Source organism: Humulus lupulus, chromosome 1 (genome assembly GCF_963169125.1).
Source record: "Humulus lupulus chromosome 1, drHumLupu1.1, whole genome shotgun sequence".
NCBI lineage: Eukaryota > Viridiplantae > Streptophyta > Magnoliopsida > Rosales > Cannabaceae > Humulus > Humulus lupulus.
In genome coordinates, this window is record NC_084793.1 from 17,865,694 (window position 1) to 17,888,335 (window position 22,642).

Sequence of the window (22,642 nt, forward strand, 5' to 3'; positions counted from 1 at the left end):
CTAATTCGCGAGCTCAGTCCAACATCCCAACATTAACTTGGGGAAGAAATCCCACCATCGTCATGGACAGAAATTCAACGCACCAACCTCTCTAGCCTCACTCAGATCCGTTTGCCATTGACTCTCCGCCTCCCCATCCTAGTCTTGCACGGCATCGCAAGAAGCTCCATCTGCTCATCCGAGTTGTCCGATGCCACAAGCTCGACCTAGATCAGACCTCCTCGGTCTTTGATTTAACCTCCTTTGGTGCTAGAAGACGGATGATGCAGGAGGAAGAATAAGAAGAATATGGAGACCGGGAAAAATGTTAAATTTATATTTTAGGTTAAAAACTTATTTTAAATTATTAAGTTTTTTTTAAAATTGATTTTAGTTACTTCTTTTAATTTTTAGTTGTTAGTTTTTATTTTTTGCAGAATTATTAGTTTTTAGTTTTTTTTTTCAATTTTTTTTATTAATTAAATTTATTTTTTAATAATAATTTTCAAATAAATAATTAAGCATTTTACATGTGGTCCAATAGATTATAGACACATGTGTTCTAGCTCGCAGATAACAGTTTGGAACTAACGAGATTGTCGATTTGCTCATGGAATGATGGTTTGGGAGGTATTAACACACAAAATTTAGATTGAGGGTATAAGTGTAACAAAATATAAAGATAAATGAGTTTTGTCTCTAGTTACTCTAATGATTTTGATGCATTGTCACCAGAAAAAAGTATCCAAATTCATAACCCATGTCAGGTCGGAGCAACAACCCAGCCCAAATTGTATCCAAAAAAGAAAAGAAAAGAAAAGAAAGTATTAAAGGAAAAATGACAAAATATTCTCTCAATTATTTGTTTAATTTTATGTATTGTTTACCTTTCAAAAATATATCTTTTACAATGTTTGTGAAAATATATCTTAAGGTGTGTTTGCAAAATCACATTGTAATTGAAATTATGTGTAATTCAGAGTAATTACTCAATTTAATGTGTCTGATAATATAATTACAAAATAAGTATGTAATTAGAGGTAATTAAGGGGTCTCAATTAAACTCTAATTCTCATAGCCCCTAAGCCCCTTATGAGAATGGGGTGTAATTACAATGTGTAATTACTATTAATTTTAAATAGTATTTACTACATAATATTATTATTCTGTGTAATTACTAATAGTTTTGCTAAACATAACAATAAAAGTTCATAAGTAATTACCACTTGACATTCAAACACACTTTGTATTTTAAAATATAATATAATTGCTCAGATATGTAATTATAAGGATGGCAAAAAAACCCGGTGGATCGGGGCAGGTTGGAGCCCCGACCCGACGGGGCGACCTATGATCTGAAAATAAGCGGGGCAAAACCGGGGCGGGTCGAGATCCGACCCGCTAGCAATTGAAGCGGGTCGGATCACGACCCGATCCGGTTGTTGTTGTTGTTTTTTTTTTTTTTTGTAAAAAAGAATTTTTTTAAAAAACTAATTACTACAACTATTTAGGGTGATCCACAATCAATACATATATATAAATAAAACAAAGTATATTTAAGAGAGATAAAGAAAATTGATGTTTTGCTTTGAAGTATATAAATTTTATTTTATTTTAGTATGCAAGACCATTTATAAAAAAAATTAGGCAACTCATTTATGTCTAGTAAGAGAGATTTTATTGCCATTTATTTTTATATTGTAACATTTAAAAAATAGTATTTCTTTTATTAAAGAAAAAGAAAAAGAAAATCTTACTGGGTCGGGTCTGACCTGCTCCATCACATCCGGGGCGGGTCTGACCCGACCCGGATCAAAAGTCTTAGCAGGGTGGGTCGGGTTGGGGCAGAATCTTAGCGGGTCGGGGCGGATCTTTAGCGGGGCGGGGCCGACCCACCCCATTTACATCCCTATGTAATTACTACCCTAATAATTACACAATTATTTCAAAACACACTCTTATATTATTACAAATTATATTTACACGGTAGTTGCAGAAAATAAAATAAATATACAAAATTAACATGATAATATTTTTTTTTGGATTATTTGCGGTAAAAAAATCAAAATTTTCATTATAGTTGCACTTAAATTTCACATTTATTTACGGTAATAATACCAAATTTTTGTTTATAGTAACACTTAAGTACTAAATTAATTTTTCTAAAGATGCACATAAACACTAATTTAATTTATTTTGTATAGTAATAATACCTTAAGTATAAATTTAACAAAAAAATGATATTGTTACTATATTAAAAAATATTTTAGTATTAAGTGTAACTATTAATAAAAAATTGATATTAGTGTCATAAAAAAATTAATTGGTAATTAAGTGAAGCTATTAATATCATTTAAAAGAATAATTGAATACTTATATGTAATCTTATGAAAGATTTGGTATTTTTATCGTAATTTGATTTTAAAAATAAAAAAATAGTAATAATTTAGAGTGTTTTTACGCCAAAATAAGATATAAAGGGTTTGTCAAAAAAAAAAAAAATACAAGGATTTTTTATATAAAAAATGGTAATAATTTGAAGTGTTTTTACAACAACAAAATACAAGGGACAAAACTAGAAAAATGCAAATTTGCAATTTGTCCAATAAAAAATAAAGAAACCCAAGCCCTATACCCTAGCGGGAGAGACTGACGCAACGCACCGTGTAATCTGTTCTGTAATAGTGAGCCTTTCGCTCCAAAGTCGTCCTTTTTGTTCAGCTTCCTAGTTCAAGCTTTCTCACCGGGGATTCACTCCAGTGTGCTCTTCTACTTCTGTACAAATCACAGGTAAATTATTCAGTTTCACGCTATAACTCCATAAATTCTTCCATTTAGTTTCCGAATCAATATCATTTTGGGAAATTTCTCTGCTCTTTATTACATTTCGGTTTCTCTCGTGTTCTCTAGGGTTATGGGTTTTGCACTGCATTTCAATTCAAATTTAGTTCTCTTTTATATGGTTTCCGTTTTTGATTTATTATACTAATACAGTTTTCCTAGTTATCGAGAATTCTAGGTTTTTTTAATGTATTATTTATACTAACTTTTAGCGTTTTTTGTTGTTGTTGTTGTTGTTGATAATTAGCCGTTACTGAGTTTTTAATTGTCAAAACCTACATTGTTGGCAGGATAGGTTTCTATGGATTTTGATGAGTATGAATATCTAGAGAACACTGTAGAAAATCCTGAACCCCGTAAGGCTAAGGAGACTGTTAATGGCGGTGATGAAGTTGTGAAATCTTCCGAGAAAGATCGCAGTCGAAGTTCGAAGCATAGAAGTGACGATAAGGATGATGATAGGGAGCGTCGTTCAAGGCGTTCAAAATCTGGTGAAGATTCCCGTGACCATGGTCGACATAAAGAAAAGGGCTCGTCTCGTCACCGTTCCCGGTCCAAAGATGGAGATAGGGAACGACACAAGAGTAGCGGAGATCGCAGAGAGAGGGAGGATAGAGACAAGGAGAAGAGTAAGGATAAGGATAGGGAGGAGAGGAATGGAAGAGAGAGAGGGGAAAGGAGAGAGCGTGACCGCGAAGGTGGTGACAGGGAAAGAGACAGAGACAAAGAGAGGTCACGCCGGAGCCAGAGCCAGAGCCAGAGCCATTCAGAAAGGCATCGGAGTGGTGGCGCTGAAAGGGAGCAGAGTCATGACAAGGAACTAAGAGAAAGAGAGAAGGAGAGGGAGGTGGTGCGAGAACGAGACAGAGAAAACAGAGAAAGCAGGTACACTTTGTAATTATATTCTTAGTTTGTTATTGTCATAGCTATTTATTTGATATTTGCTGCAGAAGTTTTGGGATTATTCAAACTAGCATTTAACTATTACTAATTACTTGTGATTGGAAATTATGTACTTTATTGCAAGTATTATTGTATTTATGAGAATGAGTTGTTGGTTGCATAAGTTATACGATTGCATTTAAATAATGGTGTAATAATTGAACAGATCAATGTTTTTCTTTGCAATTCTGTGTATCCTAGTCATAATAATCATATATCTCTGCTTTAGCTTATATGTGGTTTACACTTATTGGCGTAGACGTGGATTACAGTCGTGAGTTGGCACTTGCTGTCAAGATCTTCTTATGTGCTTTCTTGGCCATTGTTAATTTCTTTCTTAACTACTAGACTTTCTGTTCAAATTTCAGTTAGCGACTTATCTTGGCTAGTTCCCTCATTCTTTTACTGTTTCTTTGACATCTCAATCTTTTTTGTTTCTCCCTTTGCCTTGGGTGTGCATTATTTTATGTTTGCCTTTGAGCTGCTTTGTTGTTCATAGCTCAGCAAAAATGTCATGTTTTGTGTGGTAACCAATCTATTTGCTAGAGTTTTTGTCCTCTCAAAGATTGTAGGGTTGTAACTTCTAAGAGTAAGATTATAGGGTTCAGAGGACATGATATATATTTATTTATGCTATGACTATGAGATGTGCCCACTACCTTTGTGAAGGAGCTGACGTGTAACGTGTTATAGATGGCGGCATTTTTGGTGGACTGGTTGTTAATGCTTGACATTGGTCTTTTGTCGGAGGGTGGGTAGGTGTGTGGTGGTTAGATGTTATAGTTATATACATTATTATTATTTTTTTTAAAACTCTGTGGTATTGTTTCTGTTGATTTTTTTTCTATGGAATCTCTTTTGTGGTTATGAAGACATTATTAGGACTTTGGATATGATTTGCATCATTTAGGATTTTGATAAAATGGAAGTATACTGTTTATTGGCCTCTCTTTTGAGATACTTTCAGTCTTCAGATCTCTCTCAGTAGTGGAAGTTAAGATGGAATATTTGGTTGTTACAGCAAAGTTACTGAGCTGTTTGATGGTCTTTAGAGTGGACACTCTTGGAATAACTTTAATAAGACATAATACACATGGCCCATGTGAATAATTATCTTGCTTTTGTACGAACTCACTTGATGCTAGGATAGTTTTTCTTCTTTCTACTACATTCATCTTGTCCCTGTTTGTTTGATTGTTTGCCAACTCAAGTTGAGGCAGGTACTACAATGCTTGAGGAATCACACCCATTTTGATGTTGTCTTTTTAATTTTCCCTCCCAATTATAACTATCTTGTGGCAAATGGGTTTTACACTCTAGTCTAAATTGACATTCTCCGTAGGCTAACTAAAGGCTCATTAGTTACTTCTACAATTCTTCTATTTAATAGCCATAAAGTTCTGAATTTTAATAAAGACTAGATTCTGGGAACTCGCAGATATGCTAGAGCAGTCTTCAGATGGTCTTTCTGGCAATTGGGCCAGGCACAGGAACTCAGGTCTTAAATGTTTCTTCCTAAACTTTGTGGAACCTAGTATAAAGGCTTGCAACAAAAGATTGAGGGTTCTATGTTGGAGATTTTGACCGGCGGTGATGTCATGTTATGATTTTCGTTATCCTCCACGTTTGACCTCAGTTGCTTAATTATATTTATTCTGTTGCAGAAATGCTGGTGAGGGAGTGATGGGCTTTGCTTAAGAGAAGCATTTCATCTTCTGGTGCTTGTGGAAAAATGTCTTCGAGTTGGGCCGTATTTTACATTTTATATTAAACTATAATAATTATTAATTAGTTGCCTGCCTTAAATTTAAGGTTAGAGGAGGTCATAGTTTTTCCAATCATTGCATTTTTAAATCCTACTTTGCTCTACTGCCTTTGAGCCAAGTTTGAAACTTTGCAGAGGATTCGCATTCTTTTGTTATCACATCTAGATGGGATTTTGTAGCAGTCTTTTTATGGGGAAAAAAATAAAAACTGAATTTGTTCCCAGCATTTTTTAACCTGCGAACATCATCTTTTTCAACTCATGTCCCTGGAAAATTGCAATCATACAGATCATCTAAGAGATTGTACCTTTGTTGGGCGACATATTATTCTGCTACATTTTGGCATTGCATCAATTGGGATCTTGTTTTGAGTGGGCTTGCTGACTTTTACGCAATATTGAAATAGACAGTCTTCTCAAGTCCTAGGGTCTCAGTTTGTTTTTTATGGTTGTGATTCTTTCTCTGGAGTATAATAAACGTTTAACAGGTTCCAGATATTTCCAACTAGGTCCTTTTGGCACTGCCATCCATACAACATACTATGGTGCTGTTTACCTTTAAGATTGTGTATTTTTGTAGAAGGTACAGGACACTGTAATGCTATTTCCATTCAATATTTTGTTGCTTGTAGAAGGTAGATAATCTTTGTCATTCTTCTGTTTGGAATAGGATTATTTAGATGACTTTCTAGGTATGGGTATCCACTTTTTTAATTGCTGTATCTTCTACAGTTTGATTATTATTAAAATTCAAGACTTTCAGATCTTTTGTTTTGAGACACGGCATGTATTGTTTGTTCATGTTAACTTTACGCAGTTCTCTGCAGGGCTATTTTACAAGGGTTTGACCTTTGTGCAGAGGATAAATTTTTATTTATTTATTTTTTATGGAGTTTTCTCCTTTTTCTAATTTCCCTGTGAATTGAGGGATCTTTTGCCACGTCAAATATTGCTAATCACACAAGGATCCAACACTGTTCTTGATCTTTAAATGTTCTGTGTTTCCTTGGAATAGTTTTAGAACATATTGTTAACTCAAGATTTTCAGCTCATTTTTTCTTTTTCATTCTCTTGCAGAAGATATAAAGATAAAAAAGAGGAACAGGCAGAACCAGAGGTTGACCCAGAGCGGGATCAGAGGACTGTATTTGCTTATCAGGTAACCATTCATTGATATGCCTTACACTTTGTTCGCTTTTGAATTTTCTTTGCTACTATCATGTATGATGTAACTTTTTGTATTTTTCCTTTTTTTTACAAACAAAATTGACAGATATGTCTAAAGGCAGATGAAAGAGATGTCTATGAGTTTTTCTCAAGAGCTGGCAAGGTTAGTATGTTTCTATTTTCTGGTCTCATTTTGTAATTAATAGAATATGTTACATGAAGCAAAAGATTCTATACTGCTAAATGCCTCTAAACAAAATGCCGCATACTAGTTTAAATTATATATTCCACATGCTAGATATAGTGACAATTTTGGGATTATTCTTTTCATAAGTCAGGATTGAATTCTTTTCATTAATATATTACATGATAGATGTTGACATGTTGTGATAATTTTGTGATTGTTCTTTGAATGAATGTTAGCATAGGTTTTCTGCTGAGTATTATTAATTTGCTAAAAGAAGTGCCACAATTATTTACATCTTTTGACAGTGTAACTCCTTTATGATTTGCAGGTTCGAGATGTACGTCTCATCATGGACCGAAATTCGAGACGATCTAAGGGTGTTGGGTACGTTTTTCATGTCTCCATAATTGATCTACATCTATCTACCTTTATATATTTATTCTAAGCATAGGTTCTATAAGACTGTCAGCTTTTTTAATCATCAATACTAAGTTATTAACTGATGCCTATCAACATCTTGTTTTATTTATTATTTAGAGAGCATGACTTGAATTGATGGTATGTAGGTTAATATTGTCCATATTTGTTTGAATTGATTATAAAGTTAATTTTGAAGTAGGAATAATGGGGTGGGTAGCTCAAATGATCAGGCCTATGGTTTACTCTCACAAGGTCTGATGTTTGAATCCCTCCTAGGTACTTACATGGAAATTGCAATAGTTTCATGTTTCTCAAATATTGTAGGGTTAGGTGAGGAACCCAGTTTCGAAAAAAGTAAATAAATTGGGGGATATAGAGATAGTGTAATCAACAAGGGGTAATTTTTTCAAGTTAAAGCATTTTATTATGTTTAACTTTTTTTTTGACTTTGTTGGTATTCTAAGTTCATTTTTGTTTTGTAGGTATATTGAGTTCTATGATGTGATGTCAGTGCCTATGGCCATTGCCCTATCTGGTCAGCCTCTTCTAGGTCAACCAGTAATGGTGAAGCCATCGGAAGCTGAAAAGAATTTGGTTCAATCAACTGCAGCCATTGCTGCTGGAGCAGGTGGACTTATAGGGCCTTACTCGGGAGGTGCTAGAAGGCTTTATGTTGGCAATTTACATACAAGTATAAAAGAAGAAGATCTTCGTCAGGTAAGTCTTTTTCTGTACGCAGTGCTTGCAACCTTTAATCTCTTATCAATAAAATAAACAAGCTTATGAACTACAATTTATGCTTTTTTTGTCCCTTTCTTTTATTTAAGAAGGAATATGCATGCTGATATATTAATCTTTAATCTGTGTATTATACGCAGGTTTTTGGAGCATTTGGTCCAGTGGAGCTTGTGCAGTTGCCTCTTGATGAAACTGGGCTTTGCAAAGGTTTTGGATTTGTCCAGGTAGGTGTAATCATTAGTTGCTATCATTGTAACTTGGCAACTCGTGAATGTGGTTCCCCCTCCCCAATCTGAATGTTCAGCAATCTCACATGTAACAAGCAGTAGGCTACCTTCTGTTTTCAAGCTTCCATAAAATAATATTATTGATTATTATATAATTGAGATTTTGGTTATGGTTTTTTTACCTGCTACGGATTCTGAGGGTGGCATCAAGCTGCCTTGTATGCTTAATTGATTCCTTTTGAATTTGTTGGTGGTTTGATTAATTTCTTTTTCCAGTTTGGACGTCTTGAAGATGCAAGAAATGCACTGAGTTTGAATGGACAACTGGAGATTGGCGGTCGAACTCTTAAGGTAACTTTGCTTATTTTGATACTGCAGTAAAAGTATTTATGGAATATATGACCTGTTTTTGGGTTTCTTTCACATTTTCAGTTATTTTGTCATTGCACTGAATTAGTACTTATTGAATTCTATTTCTAGTCTGGTTTTGGTGGATCTCACATATTATGCATGTCTACCTCTTTAAGTTTTGAAATGCCCAAAGATCTGGGTGAATTAATATTATTATCAAACAAAACTTTAAAAGCCTCTGGCTTCACTTCTGTCCATCTGATCCTTTTATCTGAAATTAACGTGTTTTGTTATTCCTTTTATGTTGTATGAATTGCAAATGCTGTTTTTCAAAAGAATGTTTTGTTAGAAAGAATCATTTTCTGTATTAGATCTTGGAGTATTGTTCTCCTGATATTTATTCTTTTTTTTTTCTTTACCTCATTTTGTTTTTAGGTGTCAGCTGTTACCGATCAAGTTGGAATGCAAGAACTTGGAGGGAACACTGGGGATTTTGATGATGATGAAGGCAGTGGATTGGTAGGGATAAATTTTCTTCATAGTTTTGATTAAAGAAAACAATGTCAATAGCTGAGCCTTACATGTTTCAGTACACGCAAACACTAAAGTAGACAAAGAGAAAATGTTTTTATTTCTTGCTACTATTTTTTAAAATATTCCATAACTGAAAAAAAAGAAAGGGTTCGGACTCAATTAAAGTAGCTGTCATGCTGATAAAATTAATTTCAGGCGCTGAATGCACATTCTCGAGCACTTCTCATGCAGAAATTGGATCGGAGTGGCACTTCAACTAGGTCTATATTCTTGTATCTGATCTTATATGCTTTCTTCTTTGATTCTTGATCAGTTGATCTGACATTTGCATTGTATGCAGTATGACTGGTACTCCTGCTGTCAATACCCCTGGTTTTACTCTACCAGGACCTCCAATTATGGGAGCTCCAACAATGATGACTTCCCTTGCTGTTCCACTAGCTCCTATTCCTGCCCTTGGACTTGGTGGTGGAGGTCTTCAAGTTCCTACTGTCACTGTTCCTGCTATAGATACAATTGGTGTTCCAAGTGAATGTTTGCTACTAAAAAATATGTTTGATCCTACAGCCGAGGTTGATATTGCTTGCTTTTTAAAATAGTACTTTTTTTGGTTTTCTGTTACTGGTTGTGTTACATGAAATATTTTCTCTCTGGCAGACGGAGCCAAATTTCGATTTGGACATTAAAGAAGACGTACAGGAAGAATGTTCGAAGTTCGGAAATTTGAAACATATATTTGTAGACAAGTGAGCAATAAAATTCACCTGTTTTTTTTTCTTCTTCATTTCCTTGAATCATCTCACCCCTTACCAAGATACTGACTCGGTCTTTTCAATGCATAGGAACAGTGTAGGCTTTGTATATCTGAGATTTGAACATACACAATCAGCAGTAGCTGCACAGCGTGCTCTCCATGGGAGATGGTTTGCTGGGAAGATGATTACTGCGTCATACATGGTATGCACACATTGTCTTGGTTCTAATTACATAATTTGCTTACTTACCTTTTCCTTGAAATTTCCAATCTTTCTATGCAGTTACCCCAAAACTACGAAGATAAATTCCCCGAAAGCAGATAAGGTTCTGGAATTCTGTACTTGTAAGATGACTCGTATGCCTGCCTATTTTTTGGGGCCCTTAGCGTCCTTTTTGGTAAATGGCGATTTTTTCCAGCAAAAAGGATGTTCATCCCCATAGCGCGAACTGCAGATGACTTATAAAAAATATCTCAAGTTACAAGAAGCTTGCTGCACATGAGGGCAGTTATTATTGCCAGTGCAATTAAAATTGATAGATGTTTGTAGGTGAAAATGGCTGCTCTCCTTTTGATTACTTTTGCTGGCCTTCTGACCCATTTTCTGAATTTATTTTGGTATTAGTTCCAGACACATCAATTTTGTTTGATCTAAGATAGGACATGGTCAATCTCTATTTTGTTCAGTTGTATGTTATATAGATATGATTTTTGTGGACAAATGCTATGTTAAAGGAATTGGGTGTTTGGTCAGCTGAAAGAAGATAATGGTAACGGTGACAATTTTTTTTTTTCTTTTATGAGCATATTGATACTATAAGCAACTCTTTGCTGATTGTATTAATGGTTTCAAATACGTCTTCGTATATTTGTTCTTGTCTATTTTTTTTATCGTCGTTTTTAACTATTTGTATCGATTATTGTCGTTTTCTAATCAGAGATGTTTTCGGTTGTATTCTAATTCTTTACCTGTTCCTGGTCTATTTGTATCGATTATTGTCGTTTTCTAATCAGAGGTGTTTTCGGTTGGTCTATTTCACTTGTATTCTAATCAGAGATGTTTTCGAAGATTAGAATAAAATAATAACAACTTTGTTAGAGATAAAATAATATACCCAAAACATATTATTTATTATTATATATAACTGATCTTATTTGATTTAATAAAATAATAAACTTTTCTCAAATTACTCACAACCATTTCAATTTTTCTTATATAACTTTATTAAACTAATGATTAATTTATTACACATTTCTTTAGGAAAATATTGATTTCAAACGCGAAGGAGGATATTACTATAATACAATTTGATTATTAGCAACACATCGCCATTAACTTTCTTAATTTAATACTTTGGTTACTTTATTTTGGTATTACATTGTAAAATATTTTTGGAATCATGTTATAAAATACACAGGATAGTTTTTGGTATCACATACCACTTTGTAGTTTATTATGTACAATATTCATATAGTATGAGATTGTATGATATACATAATAGCATCAAGTTATTTTAGATACCAATTAGTATCAAATTGTATAATTATAATGCATTTCACTAGTTAGCAGTTAATTGTTATAGAATACTTAGGATACTTTTTAGTATTACATTATAAAAGCTACCACTTAGTTATTTATGTAGGATACTATCTAGTGTCATATTATACGGTATACTATTTTAGAAACCAATCATCAAATTATATAATTATGATGCATTTCACTAGTTAGTATATATTTGTTATAAAATATGCATGATACTCTTTGGTATCACATTGTAAAAGATACTACTTAGTAGCTAATTATGCAGAGAAATGTTACATAACACTCTAGGGTGTCAGTGTCACCTTATATTACTATTGGAGAAATCTTTATAAGGAATTAAAGTGCTTTTTCTTTTTAGAAAATAGAGTAATGTAGTTAAAATGGTAACTAATGTATATGTTTTGATTTGGAAAAAAAATGGGTATAATAAAGTGGTAATTAAATTTTGATTGTTTGTTATGTATGTTAATTAATACAAGAATATGGGTACATTAAAATATTCATAACAAATTTGTATCATTAGATAATTGGACAACCATTAAGCAGATCATTTATGATGCATTTGAGATGAATTTCATGAAAAGAATGAAAGCACGTAAAAAGATCTATAAACGCCCAGCAGAAGTAATGTATTTCCAACATACGATATGTTTTTATTTGTATATGAGTTTATGTATATATAAAAATGTTTAAGATATTTAATACTAAGATTTGTACATGTATTACCAATCTTTATATATTGTCGTAATCAATCAAATAATATCGACTGCGGATATTACATTACGAGAATGATGAAGAATGTACTTATCAATGCCCCTCATATCAAACAATTTTTGTCGAAACCAGTAACAATGAATATACAACTACGTAATATTAGTAAATTATAATTTTTCTATATATTTTGAATTTATTACTACTAATATAATTATAATTAAAGTTTTATTTCTTTGTTTACAACCACACGACAATGCGTGCGCACAAAACAATTTGATAGCAAAATCAATCCACACTAAATCGAACTAAAAAGTAGTAAAAGAAATGTTATTTGGCCAAATGTAAAGTTTTGATTGATGAATTGTGTGGTTAGTTGATAATATATTCAATAATTAAATTATTAAAATTATAATGAACAAACGAAAAAGCTCCAAATCTGCCACTGATAACAATTCAGGTGGATTGAGATGAGCATTTTTCAAATAATAATTATTTACATGTAGAGAAGGGCGGCCAAGCCTAGTACGTGAATGTGAAAGATAACTAATAATTTCTACTATATATGAAAAAGAAGGAATATAATAGTCTAATTTTGTTGGTAGTAGCCAGAAAACTTCACCCAATTCCTTAACATTAACGTTGTAAATAACAATATACAAACATATATATCATCAAATAACGAAACTATACTATTCTTAGCAATATATACATGACCTACGTATTTGCTTTCGTCACCTACAATATTCTTAAAACAATATCAATAATCTTAATTGGTAAAGCTCCTCACTCTTTAAATCTAATGAATTTTAATTGGTGCTGCCTTATTAGCCATCGCGTACCTAACGAACAAAACACCAAGATATGGTGTTTGGATTTTGTAACTACTACATACAACACCTACGTATTGGCTTCCGTCACTTGGTACTTTTACTATTACGGTCTCTTATTTGGTGGTGTTATTATTATTATACCATCATCGTACCATTGAAACACGTTCCTTTCAATCATTTAAAATAAAAATAAAAGCACCCAACTCAAGAGCTATATAAACATATATAGACCCATTTCAATATAGGTCATTATACGAAGAAAACAAAAATAATGGAAGTGAAAGAAGATATAGTGATTGTGGGAGCTGGGATTGCTGGTCTAACGACCTCCTTAGGACTCCACAGGTAGTGTAGACCCTTTTAATTATCTTCTAGCTAGTTAATTTATATATGGTAGTAATTAATTAGTAGTTGTGATTTTGAATGGGATTATTATTAATGAAAATGTTAATTAGGGAGGGGATTAGAAGCTTGGTATTGGAAGGTTCAGATAGTTTGAGGACAACTGGGTTTGCTTTTACAACTTGGACTAATGCTTGGAAGGCCTTAGATGCGGTTGGTATTGGTGACTCCCTTCGCCAACGACATGAACGCTTTAATGGGTATATAGTATATATATACACATATATCTATCTATCTATATATATAATTTTTATTCTAATAAACATGTAAAAGTGAGTATTATTAAGACTATATATATATATACATATATATATATATTTGGTTACATGCCTGCACAGGGTTTCTACCACTTCTACCATTTCAGGAGTTCAGACTTCGGAGATGTCGTTTATGGCCAACGGAAAACAGTTAGTCACATATCTTTGTGTTACCATACAATACAATAGATTCTTATCTTTTATTTTTGTCTTGTTAGATGACTCTTGACTTACTTTTCCTTCTTTTGTCATGTTTCTAAGCTCATATGCTTCTAATTATCTTTTCAAAAAATTCTCACCGAATCATATATGAGTAAATATTTATTTTTTTATTATACTTTACAGATATATATGAGTGAATAATTTTTTTTTTCTTTTGTACTTCTTCCCTTTCCCTCTTCCATATTTATGAATTGCCCAAATATTATTAATATTTTCTCTACTTTATTAACAACATTATATTACATTTTTCAATATATAAATATATACTTACAAAACAATAGAATAATCTATTGAGTTGTTTTTTCATATTGTAATCATAACTAGACAGTTTACTAGACAATAATTACTAGTTAATGCAACAAATGAAGGGTCTAATATCATCATTCTATTTAAGTTAATAGAATAAGAGTGAAGTAGGTTTAGACTATTACGAGACAAATATAAATTTTGAGATATAGATTTTTGTGTTAAATATTTAAATTATTATAATTGAGAACTAGACTTGTGCAAAGAAAAAAAATAGATATTAGGTAAAAAAAAGTTGATGTGAGTGATATGAATGTATTTTGTTAACAAAAATATTAATTTTTATAACAGGGTGGAATAATATTTTGAATTATTGCACTAATTTTGCATCTAATATATATTTTTGCATGAAAAAAAAAGTCTTTGAATTGTTATTATTTTTGTGAAAATGATTATGCTATAGTATTTAATTTATTTTTGAGGCAGATTATTAATGTGGCTCATCATATTCAAGTCACTTTTACTATACTTCACTGCAATCATCAATTCATTTTATATTTACATTATATAGTAATATAAATAAATGACAAAATCAGTCCTTTATTGTTGGAGTTGGTGATATATGAGAGATGATAAAAGTAAGACTAGATAAGAGCTTAGGGAATTTTGCAATTTCTCTCATATATCTGTTGGATTGGGAAGTTAAGAACTTACTAGCTACATATGACTTTCACTTTGTCAGAGGAGACCACGAAGTTAGGTGTGTAGTAAGGAAAGTTCTATTGGAAGCTCTTTCAAAGGAACTCCCAAGTGGCACTATAAGATTTTCCTCCAAGGTGGTTGCAATTGAGGACTCAGGCTTCTCTAAGCTTCTTCATCTTGCTGATGGAACCATTATCAGGACCAAGGTAAAGTAATATCACCATTTTTATCCTATATTTTCATTTGAGAAAAAGGCTATATATATTAGCTTATTAATTAGTGAGGTCTTATCTTATTGTATGAAAGGTGTTGATTGGGTGTGATGGAGTGAACTCAGTGGTGGGAAGATGGTTGGGATTGGGGAAGCTGTCTTTCACAGGAAGACGTGCCATTAGGGGCTGTACTTTCCTTACCGAAAGCCATGGATTTGAGCCTAAGTTCATGCAGTTCTTCGGTGAAGGTGTTCGATCTGGTGTTCTTCCTTGTAATGATAACTCTGTCTATTGGTTTTTCACTTGGACCCCCTCAGGACAAGGTATTGTAACAAACAACTTATACATTCTCATACTCAAAATAGTACTAATTAAAACTTATGTATGGATATACATGATAGCCTTACATGTTTGTTGTTTTTTTTAAATTATTTATAGAGAAAGTGAAAGAAGATAATCCAGCTGAATTGAAGCAGTTTGTAATGAGCAAGCTAGGGAAAATGCCAGAGAAGGTAAAAGCTGTAATAGAGAACACCACACTGGACTGCATTTTGTCATCCCCGTTGAATTATAGAAACCCTTTGAAGCTATTATGGGGAAATATCAGCGAAGGCAATGCTTGTGTTGCCGGGGATGCCCTCCACCCTATGACTCCGGACATCGGCCAAGGTGGCTGCTGTGCCTTGGAAGATGGCATTGTTTTGGCAAGGTGCCTTGCTGAGGCCTTGATGAAAGAACCAAGCAAAAAAAGTGAAGGAGAAGAAGAGGAAGAGGAATACTATAGGATTGAGGTGGGGTTGAAGAAGTATGCCAAAGAGAGGAAATGGAGAAGCTTTGACCTCATAAGCACTTCTTACATGGTTGGTTTTTTCCAGCAAAGTGATGGAAAATTGATGACTTTCTTAAGAGACACATGTTTGGCTAAATTCTTAGCTGGTTTGCTGTTGAAGAAGGCTAGTTTTGATTGTGGAAAACTCAAACTTTCTTGACTATTAGTACCATTACTATACTACTACATCATGTAGTCTGAGGGGGCTTTCCTATCTTTTCAATTTCACAATAAAGCATGATTGGTTTTTAATCTATGTATTTAGTATTCAGTATTTAGGGATTAGGACGAGTTATTGGAGTTTTGGTTTTGGGTTTTTGGATGTTGGTCAGAGTTCTCTTCTTCTTCCCTTACAAGGCATTACAATTTTTTTTAACGATTTATAAGATGGGAGACAGAGAATATAGCAAAGTGAGAGAGTCCCACATGTCATTACAATGTACTGCTGATTAGCTAAAAGGCTATAAAATATAATTGTAGAGAGACGCAAAATAAACAAAATAAAATTAATTAAAATATAATAGTGTTAGATAATTATTTTATTTGACTAAATTTATTGTTGTAAATATACAACACAAAACTCAACAATACCAAGAGAGAAAATAACATAGCAAAAACAAACAAGAGAAAAGAACAACACAAGAATTATACCAAACCAAAGGTCTACTTTCAGTCTTCCTCTCAAGGATTCTCCACTATATTGAGATCAATTACATGTTAGAAATTTATTTATTTGGGTCACAATTGTATATATAAAATGTGTGTTGGGTCATCATATAAATGAGTCCAAAATTATGTGGTCTATTTTGGTATAAAATTTATGACTTAAGGGCATGATTGTCATGATTTTAATATGTGGATACCATAAAGACAATTTCTGATTTGATGAGGGGCCAAATTAGAAATAGTCAAAAATGAATTAATTACTGTTTTTTTTTTCCAGTTATTAATAAACAGGTATTGGTCCTCATTTTGCATCGTATCTTTTCACTCTTGAATCCCCATCATCAAGAGACAAAAGTTTCAGAGAAAGTTTTGATGCAAAATTGGAAGATCATACCACTCTAAAATCGATTCTATGGACTCCGGTACGCTTCCGCTAATCTTTGGCTATTTATTGTTTGATTCTCTTGAATTAATTAGGGCTAAATTCAGATTAAAGTATTTCAACATGTGGTATCAGAGCCATCCCTAAATTAATTCTTGAGGATTTACTATAATATTGTTATGATCTTCTATTATGTTTTTGTTTTGTTATTTTTTGGTTTATGATGAAGTAGATATATTAACATATGCGATATCACAATAATGCGATTTGTGATTTTTTAGATTTGTTTCTGTAAATTGTGATACGCCTCTATACATATACATATATGGTTTGTTTTATATATATTCTATTTGACAAGTCGTAACTGACTTGTAAAGAATAATGATTGTTTCTTGTTGAATATAAGAAGGTTTAAAAGTTGTCAGAATTCATTTATTTATGAATTTAGGAATTCATGTGGTATTGATTCAATTGATGTTGTAAGGAAGTATATATTCGTAAATATTTAAATACACTGTCAATATATATATACACTTCCAAAATCAATATCAGTATAATATATATATATATATATATATGATGGAGGCGTTTAAACCAAATAGAACATTAACAGGGAGATGAGAATTATATATGTTCTTGATTGATCGCACAAAGTATGACCATGACACACTGTAGTGTGAAATAAATATCGTCTCTTATAATTTAGGCGCCGCCCTATATATATATATATATATGATATTGATCTGTTTCTTTTTATTACCCCATATTAGACCTATATATTCTCTCTTAATATTCAAATTTGGTTTCAGATTTTCTTAAGAGTATCTAATATTTTAAATAGATTAATTGAAACAAAATATCACCAAAGTGATCACTTTTGTGTAGATTAATTTAATTAAAATATTAAGATAATTGTATGTATGTATGTAATTCATGCGTTTATTAACGAACCCAAATGTGAGTTAGTATTTGCCCGAATTTCATGCATACCTGTGGTGATAAATGTGTGACAATTATATGGTATTTTGTGTGAGCAATATGTTAGTCCAAAGATTGCATATTGTTTGACATAACTCATTGTCAATGTTTGATCGCTACAACAAGAGTATCACTTATAGTTAATATTATTGTCCAAAGACTTGATATTGATATTATATTTGGTATCTTGAGATGGGATTAACCATTATTTGAATTTATTGTTTTATATGGATTCTTATGTGAGCTTGTTTTGTTATATATTCAGTTAATTCATCTACTCCTGCCACAATAACTGCCAACATTAACTCTATTCCCATGCTTAATGGGACAAATTTCAAGAATTGGAAAGGGAAATTACTTGTAAACCTTGGTAGCATGGAATTAGACTACGCATTAAGGCAAGAACAACCTTCACCTATTACTGCAGAAAGCACTCCTGATGAAAAGATGGAGTTTGAGAGATGGGATCGTTCTAATCGCATGAGTCTAATGATCATGCAACAATGCATTCCAGAAGCCTTTGGAGGCACAAAATCTGAAGAGATCACTAAGGCCAAGGATTTCCTCGATGCAATTGAAAAACGTTTCGCTAGAAATGATAAGGCTGAAATGACTTCACTTCTGGCTTCCTTGATGTCCATGAAGTATAAGGGTCGAGGAAATGTTAGGGAGTGCATTATGGAAATGTACCAAATTGCTTCAAAACTTAAGGCACTTAAGATCGAGCTTTTTGAGGATTTGCTTGTTCTTATGGTTTTGATATCGTTTCCTGCACAGTTTAACCAATTCAAAATTAGTTATAACTGTCAAAGGGAGAAATTGACTCTAAATGAGCTCATTTCTCACTGTGTGCAAGAGAAAGAAAGATTGAAGCAAGATAAAACTGAAAGTGCTCATTTGGCCAGTGCCTCTAAAGATAAGGGCAAGAAAAGGAAATCTGAGAATGAAGCTGCTAAGGGTCCAACCCAAAAGAAACAACAGAAGGATTCAGATGGTTGTTTCTTTTGTAACAAGCTTGGACATGTGAAGAAAAATTGTACCAAGTATCATGCATGGCGTGTAAAGAAAGGTATGATTCTTACGTTGGTTTGTTCTGAGGTTAATTTAGTTTCTGTACCTAGAAACACTTGGTGGATAGATTCTGGTGCTACTACTCACATAAGTGTTTCTATGCAGGGTTGCCTGAGCTACCGAAAGCCAAGTGATGGTGAAAGACACATCTTTGTGGGCGATGGACAATCGGTAGAAGTTGAAGCTATTGGGCATTTTAGGTTGTTATTAGGAACTGGTTTTTATTTGGATTTAAAAGACACTTTTATTGTACCGTCTTTTAGACGGAATTTAGTTTCTGTTTCATTATTGGACAAATTTGGATATTGTTGTTCTTTTGGAAACAATCAATTTAGTTTGTCTTTAAATTCAAATGTTGTTGGAACTGGTTACTTGAATGCTTATGACAACCTTTATTTGCTAGAAATAATTGCATCCTATAATGAAACATTGCATGTGGAATCACGTGGTACTAAACGCAAATTAAATAAGGAAAATTCAGCCTCATTATAGCATAAGCGCTTAGGTCATATCTCAAAAGGTAGAGTTGAGCGTCTTATGGCTGATGGCATTTTAGAGTCTCTCGACTTCACAAACTTAAATGTTTGTGTCAATTGTATCAAGGGAAAACAGACCAAAACTAAGAGATTAGGTGCCAACAGATCTACATATGTCTTAGAATTGATTCATACAGATATTTGTGGGCCATTCCCTACAGCATCATGGAATGGTCAACAATATTTCATATCATTCATAGACGATTACTCACGTTATGGGTACCTATATCTTATTCATGAAAAGTCACAGTCTCTGGATGTGTTCAAAGCTTATAAAGCTGAAGTTGAGAATCAACTCAACAAAAGGATTAAAAACGTCAGATTCGATCGTGGTGGTGAGTACTACGGTAGATATGATGGCTCAGGCGAACAACGTCCAGGACCGTTTGCTAAATTCCTAGAGGAATGTGGTATTGTCCCACAGTACACCATGCCATGATCACCTAGCATGAATGGTGTAGCTGAAAGACGCAATAGGACTCTTAAGGATATGGTAAGGAGCATGATTTTTCATTCTACCTTACCTGAGTCTCTCTGGGGAGAAACATTAAAGACAACAACTTACATTCTGAACAGAGTACCAACTAAAGCAGTTGCAAAAACACCTTATGAGCTTTGGACAGGCCGAAAGCCTAGTTTAAAGCACTTTCGCATTTGGGGATGTCCAGCTGAGGCAAGGCCTTATAGGCCACATGAAAAGAAATTGGACTCCAAAACAGTGAGCAACTACTTTATTGGTTATTCTGAGCGATCTAGGGGCTATAAGTTTTATGATCCCACACTCAAAAATATTTTTGAGACGAGTACTGCAAAATTTTTCAAGGATGTTGAGTTTGGGGGGAGAAATAAGGTTAGAGATATTTCTTTTGAAGAGGAATTGGATTCAAACCCAATTTTTGCTATCACTTTTGACAATATTCAGGTTCCTACACCTATCATTGATCAGAAAGTGAATATGGAACCTCAAAAAACCCCAAATGAAAATGAGGTAATTGCTCCAGAAGAACAAACTCAACAACCTCAAGAACCAATGTCATTAAGGAGATCCACGAGAGAAAGGAGAAGTGCTATTTCTGATGATTATATTATATTTCTCCAAGAACATGAGGATGAAAATGGAATGATGGAAGATGACCCAATCAACTTTCATCAGGCCGTGAAAAGTTCTAACTCTCAAAATTGGATTGAAGCAATGAATGAAGAGTATAAGTCTATGCAAGACAATAAAGTTTGGGAGCTTGTCCCATTACCAGAAGGAAAGAAACCGATTGGTTGCAAATGGATTTTTAAGACAAAACGGGATTCAAAAGGTAATGTGGAAAGGTATAAAGCTCGTCTTGTAGCAAAAGGATATACTCAAAAGGAAGGGATTGACTTTAAGGAGACCTTTTCTCCAGTTTCATCAAAGGACTCTTTTAGGACAATCATGGCACTTGTTCCACATTATAATTTAGAGCTTCATCAAATGGATGTGAAAACAACATTTCTCAATGGAAACATTGATGAAACAATATATATGATGCAGCCTGAAAACTTTGTGTCAGGAGACCCAAAGACGATGGTTTGCAAATTGACCAAATCCATTTATGGGCTCAAACAAGCTTCCCGTCAATGGTACCAAAAATTTCATCAAGTGATTCTCTCGTTTGGTTTTGAGATGAATGTTGTTGATGATTGTGTGTATCACAAGTTCAATGGGAGTAAACATGTTTTCCTGGTTTTGTATGTTGATGACATACTGCTTGCCACAAATGATATAGGCATGTTGCACGAAACCAAGAGATTTCTGTCAAGAAATTTTGAGATGAAAGATCTTGGTGATGCCTCTTTTGTTTTAGGAATTCAAATACATCGAGATCGTTCTCAGGGTATTCTTGGATTATCACAAAAGAGCTATATCGATAAAGTACTCAAAAGGTTTGGCATGCAAGATTGTAGACCAGGTGATACCCCTGTCGTTAAAGGAGACAAATTTAGTCTTAAGCAATGCCCTAAAGCAAGCCTTGAAATTCAAGAAATGCAAAAGATTCCCTACGCTTCAGCTGTTGGGAGTTTAATGTATGCTCAAGTTTGTACGCGTCCGGATATAGCGTACATTGTTGGAGTGTTAGGTAGATACTTAAGCAATCCAGGAATTGATCACTGGAAAGCAGCCAAAAAGGTTATGAGATATTTGAAGAGAACAAGAGATTACATGCTCACATATAGGAGGTCAGATCACTTTGAGATCATTGGATATTCTGACTCCGACTTTGCGGGATGCCAAGATAGTAGGAGATCCACTTCAGGCTACATATATCTGTTAGGTGGTGAAGCTATATCATGGAGGAGTGCAAAACAAACACTCATAGCTTCATCCACCATGGCAACAGAGTTTGTTGCATGTTATGAGGCATCCAACCATGGTATATGGCTGAGAAACTTTGTCACCGGGCTGCGCATTGTGGATGGAATTGAAAGACCACTTAAGTTGTATTGTGACAATAAGTCAGCTGTATTGTATTCCAACAACAACAGGAGCTCGACAAAGTCAAAACATATTGACATCAAGTTCCTTGTTGTAAAAGAAAGGGTACAGAATAGACAGATTTGTATAGAACACTTAGGTACAAACTCCATGATTGCAGACCCCCTTACTAAGGGTTTGCCGCCCAAGGTCTTTCATGAGCACACTGCTCGTATAGGTGTTTTAGAGTATGAGGATATCTAGATTCAGTGGGAGTTTGTCTTTATTATCCTTTGTGTTTTTTATGTGTTTCATGAAACTTGTATAATTGGATATTTTTCTGATCAGAAATTATGTTATTCAGTTTATTTCACTTTATACATTAAGCTAAAGTTTTGATCTCTATAAAGTAAAGTAGGACCAATTGAAATTTGACATGAATATATCACCATGCATGTAATTTTCATACCACATTATCATGATTGATCTATGTCATTTAACTGTATCGATATATGTGACCATTGATGGGTTTAGTTGTGATTGATACAACGAAAATCGCTTTGATCCTTTGTTGATATAGTTAATGGACGAGATTGCACATGCCTATGGTTATGATGATAAAGTTATGAGCTCAATACGGTTAACACATTTATATATATATATATACATATGTGGCCCAGTGGGAGATTGTTAGAAATTTA

The 22,642-nt window shown here is 33.5% G+C and overlaps 3 protein-coding genes across 6 annotated transcripts; all 3 read left to right on the forward strand.

The window, feature by feature from the left end:
• The first annotated feature begins 2,597 nt into the window (after positions 1-2,597).
• On the forward strand, positions 2,598-10,700 carry LOC133787939 (uncharacterized). Of its 4 annotated transcripts, none has more exons than XM_062225582.1 (14): positions 2,598-2,769; positions 3,111-3,705; positions 6,605-6,686; positions 6,801-6,857; positions 7,210-7,265; positions 7,784-8,018; positions 8,180-8,263; positions 8,543-8,617; positions 9,053-9,136; positions 9,347-9,411; positions 9,492-9,723; positions 9,809-9,897; positions 9,994-10,108; positions 10,189-10,700. In XM_062225582.1, the coding sequence occupies exons 2-14, from the start codon at positions 3,122-3,124 to the stop codon at positions 10,228-10,230; spliced, it is 1,800 nt and encodes a 599-aa protein (XP_062081566.1). In that variant the 5' UTR covers positions 2,598-2,769; positions 3,111-3,121; the 3' UTR covers positions 10,231-10,700. The 4 variants fall into 4 exon arrangements, with proteins under 4 accessions (XP_062081566.1, XP_062081568.1, XP_062081567.1 ...); XM_062225584.1 differs by having other exon boundaries at positions 3,111-3,692; positions 6,601-6,686; XM_062225583.1 differs by having other exon boundaries at positions 3,116-3,705.
• A 2,482-nt stretch (positions 10,701-13,182) lies between these two features.
• On the forward strand, positions 13,183-16,184 carry LOC133787986 (monooxygenase 2-like). Its single transcript, XM_062225586.1, has 6 exons — positions 13,183-13,337; positions 13,448-13,594; positions 13,733-13,801; positions 14,862-15,027; positions 15,128-15,356; positions 15,472-16,184. Exons 1-6 carry the CDS (start codon positions 13,264-13,266, stop codon positions 16,020-16,022), a joined length of 1,236 nt encoding a protein of 411 aa, XP_062081570.1. The 5' UTR covers positions 13,183-13,263; the 3' UTR covers positions 16,023-16,184.
• Positions 16,185-16,249: 65 nt separating this feature from the next.
• LOC133789783 (uncharacterized) lies at positions 16,250-19,353 on the forward strand. The gene is made up of 5 exons (XM_062227538.1): positions 16,250-16,301; positions 16,820-16,950; positions 17,956-18,070; positions 18,154-18,957; positions 19,065-19,353. Exons 1-5 carry the CDS (start codon positions 16,250-16,252, stop codon positions 19,091-19,093), a joined length of 1,131 nt encoding a protein of 376 aa, XP_062083522.1. The 3' UTR covers positions 19,094-19,353.
• Positions 19,354-22,642: the final 3,289 nt, after the last annotated feature.